The sequence below is a fragment of the Athene cunicularia genome, unplaced genomic scaffold (genome assembly GCF_003259725.1).
Source record: "Athene cunicularia isolate RWA unplaced genomic scaffold, athCun1 SCF_60, whole genome shotgun sequence".
NCBI classification, from domain to species: domain Eukaryota; kingdom Metazoa; phylum Chordata; class Aves; order Strigiformes; family Strigidae; genus Athene; species Athene cunicularia.
Genome location: NW_020799491.1, coordinates 43,228 through 46,762, shown reverse-complemented (window position 1 = coordinate 46,762; position 3,535 = coordinate 43,228). Strand labels below are relative to the sequence as shown.

General features: G+C 57.1%; 1 protein-coding gene across 1 annotated transcript in view; it reads left to right on the top strand.

Moving 5' to 3' along the window:
- The first annotated feature begins 3,343 nt into the window (after positions 1–3,343).
- The window catches only part of LOC113490898 (cytochrome P450 4F22-like), a 3,193-nt gene continuing 3,001 nt past the window's right edge, over positions 3,344–3,535 (top strand). Inside the window, exon 1 of the mRNA XM_026867507.1 lies at positions 3,344–3,533. Within this exon, the coding sequence (XP_026723308.1) occupies positions 3,404–3,533 (130 nt within the window). The 5' untranslated portion in view covers positions 3,344–3,403. The remainder of the gene's footprint in view (positions 3,534–3,535) is intronic.

Below are 3,535 nucleotides of genomic sequence, written 5' to 3'. Positions count from 1 at the left end.
AAACCAGTGTGACAGGACCCAAAATAGGGCAAATGCACCCAAAACAGGATGGAAGCACCCACAACAGGGTGAACGCACTCAGCAGAGGGTGAAAAGGCCCAAACCAGGGTGATTTCAGCCAAAAACCAGGGTGAATGCACCCCACATGGGATGAAAGCACCCATATAAGGGCAAGCGCACCCCAAAAAGGGCGCATCACCCAAAACAGGGTGAAAACACCTAAAGCTGGGGGAATGCACCCAGAGCGATGTGAAAGCACCCAGAGGAGGGCGCAAGTACCCAGGAAAAGGGTGAAAGCACCCAAAACGGAGCAAATGCACCCAAAACGGGCTGACAGCACCCGGAGGTGGGTGAACGGAAGGTGAAAGCACCTCCAACAGGGTGAAAACACCCAAAACAGGGTGACAGCACCCGGAGGTGGGTGAACGGAAGGCAGGGTGACAGCACCCGGAGGTGGGTGAACGGAAGGTGAAAGCACCTCCAACAGGGTGAAAACACCCAAAACAGGGTGACAGCACCCGGAGGTGGGTGAACGGAAGGTGAAAGAACCTCCAACAGAGTAAAAACACCCAAAACAGGATGACAGCACCCGGAGGTGGGTGAACGGAAGGTGGAAGCACCTCCAACAGGGTGAAAACACCCAAACCAGGGTGACAGCACCCGGAGGTGGGTGAACGGAAGGTGAAAGCACCTCCAACAGGGTGAAAACACCCAAAACAGGGTGACAGCACCCAGAGGAGGGCGCAAGCACCCAGGAAAAGCGCGAATGCACCCAAAACGGGATGAAAACAACCCAAAGCAGGACAAAACCACCCAGAACATGGTGAGCGCACCCAAACCAGGGTGAAAACACCCCAAATATCAGGACTGAGCTACCCAGAACAGGCTGCAAGCACCCGGCGAAAGCACCCCGAAAAAAAAAACCAAACAACAAAGGCACCCAGAAGTGGGGTGACTGCACCCGAAACAGTGTGAAAATAGCCCCAAAAAAGGGAAAAGCTTCTCCTGAAAGGTGAAAGTACCCCCCAAAAAATGGCAAAAGCAACCGGAGATATTTTGGCTCAAAAAAAAGGCTTGGAGAAGCCACTGTGTTTGCCACACGCGTGTGGTGGCGTGTTGGGGCGTGTTGTAGCGTGTGGCTGCCCACCGGGGTGTGTTGTGATGTATCGTGGCCTGTTGTAGAGTGTTGTGGGGTGTTGTGGCACGTTGTGACGTGTCATGGTGTGTTGTGGGGTGTCGTGGGGGTGTTTTAGCGTGTTGTGTCATAGCATGGAGTGGGGTGGGGTGTTGTTGTGGCCTGTTGTAGCGTGTTGTGGGGTGTTGTGGCATGCTGTGGCATGTCGTGGTGTGTTATGGCATGCCGTGGTGTGTTGGGGTGTGATGTAGCATGTTGTGGCGTGTTGCAGCATGTTGTGGGGTGTTGTGGGGTGTTTTGGTGTGTTTTGTCATATCATGGAGCGGTGCGGGGTGTTGTGGAGTGTTGTGGCATGTTGTAGCATGTTGTGATGTGTTGTGGCATGTTGTGGCATGTCACGGTGTGTTGCGGCACGCCGTGGTGTGTGGGGGTGTGCTGTGCATGTTGTGGCATGTTGTGGGGTGTTTTGGTGTGTTGTGTCATATCATGGAGCGGTATGGTGTGTTGTGCCATGTTGTAGCATGTTGCGGCATGTTGCAGCATGTTGTGGCATGTCACAGTGTGTCGTATTGTCCCGTGGTGTGTTGGGTTGTGCTGTAGCATGTTGTGGCGTGTTGTGGGGTGTTTCAGCGTGTTGTGTCATATCACGGAGCGGTATGGTGTGTTGTGGTATGTTGTGGCGTGTTGCGGCATGTTGTGGCACGTCACGGTGTGTTGTGGCGCCCCGTGGTGTGTGGGGTCGTGCATGTTGTGGGGTGTTGTGGGGTGTTGTAGCATGTCATAGCGTGTCATGGCGTGTTGTGGCGTGTGCCTACCTGTGCCGGGCTGGGCGCAGACGCTCAGCACCAGGAGGAGCCACAGGAACATGCTGCAGGATTCGGCCCCTGGTCGCCGCGTCCCGTGTCGTGGCCTCGCTGGACTTTGTCACCCGACACAAATGTCACCGGGGGCGGGGGACAGGGGCGGGGAGGGGACACACAGACACACACACACACACACACAGAGGGGTGTGGCAGGGTGACACACGTGTGTCTGTGGTGTGGGTACTTTCAGCGGTGTGGCTCTGCAACACGTGTGTGGTGGTTGCACATGTTGGGGGGGTGTGTACACGCATGAACATGTGTGTGGGTGTGCTTGTGCGTGGGGTGAATACACACGTGTGTGTACACACACGTGTGTGCACACAAGGGGGATGTATATATGTGTACACGTGCGTGTGTGTGCATGCATGTGTATGTGTATACATGTGCGTGTCTACTGGGGGTGTACATATGTACACGTGGTGCATGAGCTGCGTGTGCACACACACGTGTGTGTTGCGTGTGCATACATATGTGCGTGTGTGCCTGTGTGTGCGCACAGGGATTACGGGGCGTGCACGGGGTGCACACGGATGTTCTTACACCTTTGTGTGTTCTTACACACATGTGTGTTCTTACACACGTGTGTGTGTGTCCATGCGGTGGGGGTGTGACACAAGAACACACATGGGGTGACAAAGCCACCAGGACACGTGTGAGGGCATGAAGACATGAGGACACGTGTCAGGCGTGAAGTCACCAGGACAGGTGTCAGAGGACGATGTCACCAGGACATGTGTGAGGGTGTGAACCCACCAGGACACACATGAGGGGACGATGCCACCAGGACATGTATCAGGGGACCATGTCACACGTCACACATGGGGTGACAAAGCCACCAGGACATGTGTGAGGGGACGATGCCACCAGGACACGTGAGGGGACGATGCCACCAGGACACGCATGAGGGACAAACCCACCAGGTCACGTGTGAGGGGATGATGCCACCAGGACAAGCGTGAGGGGACGATGCCACCAGGACACATGAGGGGACAAAGCCACCAGGACACGCGTGAGGGGACGATGCCACCGGGACACGCATGAGGGACAAACCCACCAGGACACACATGATGGGACAAAGCCACCAGGACACACGTGAGGGGACAAAGCCACCAGGACATGCGTGAGGGGACGATGCCACAAGGACACGCGTGAGGGGACAATGCCACCAGGACACACATGATGGGACAAAGCCACCAGGACACACGTGAGGGGACAAAGCCACCAGGACACGCATGAGGGGACGATGCCACCAGGACACACATGATGGGACGAAGCCACCAGGACACGCATGACGACAAAGCCACCCGGATGCGCCCGATGACACCCCCGCTGCGGGACCACGTGACACCGCGGTGCCACGGCCACCCCCGCCTGACCTTTGCCCTGTCCCCAGGGCGCGGTGGCCATGGCGGTGGCGCTGGGTCCCCTGGGTGTGGCGGCCATCGGGACCCTGCTGCTGGCCCTGCTGCTGCGGTGGCTTTGGGACGCTGTGGTCACCGTCACCCGCTTCCGGGCCACCTGCCACCAGCTACGCCGC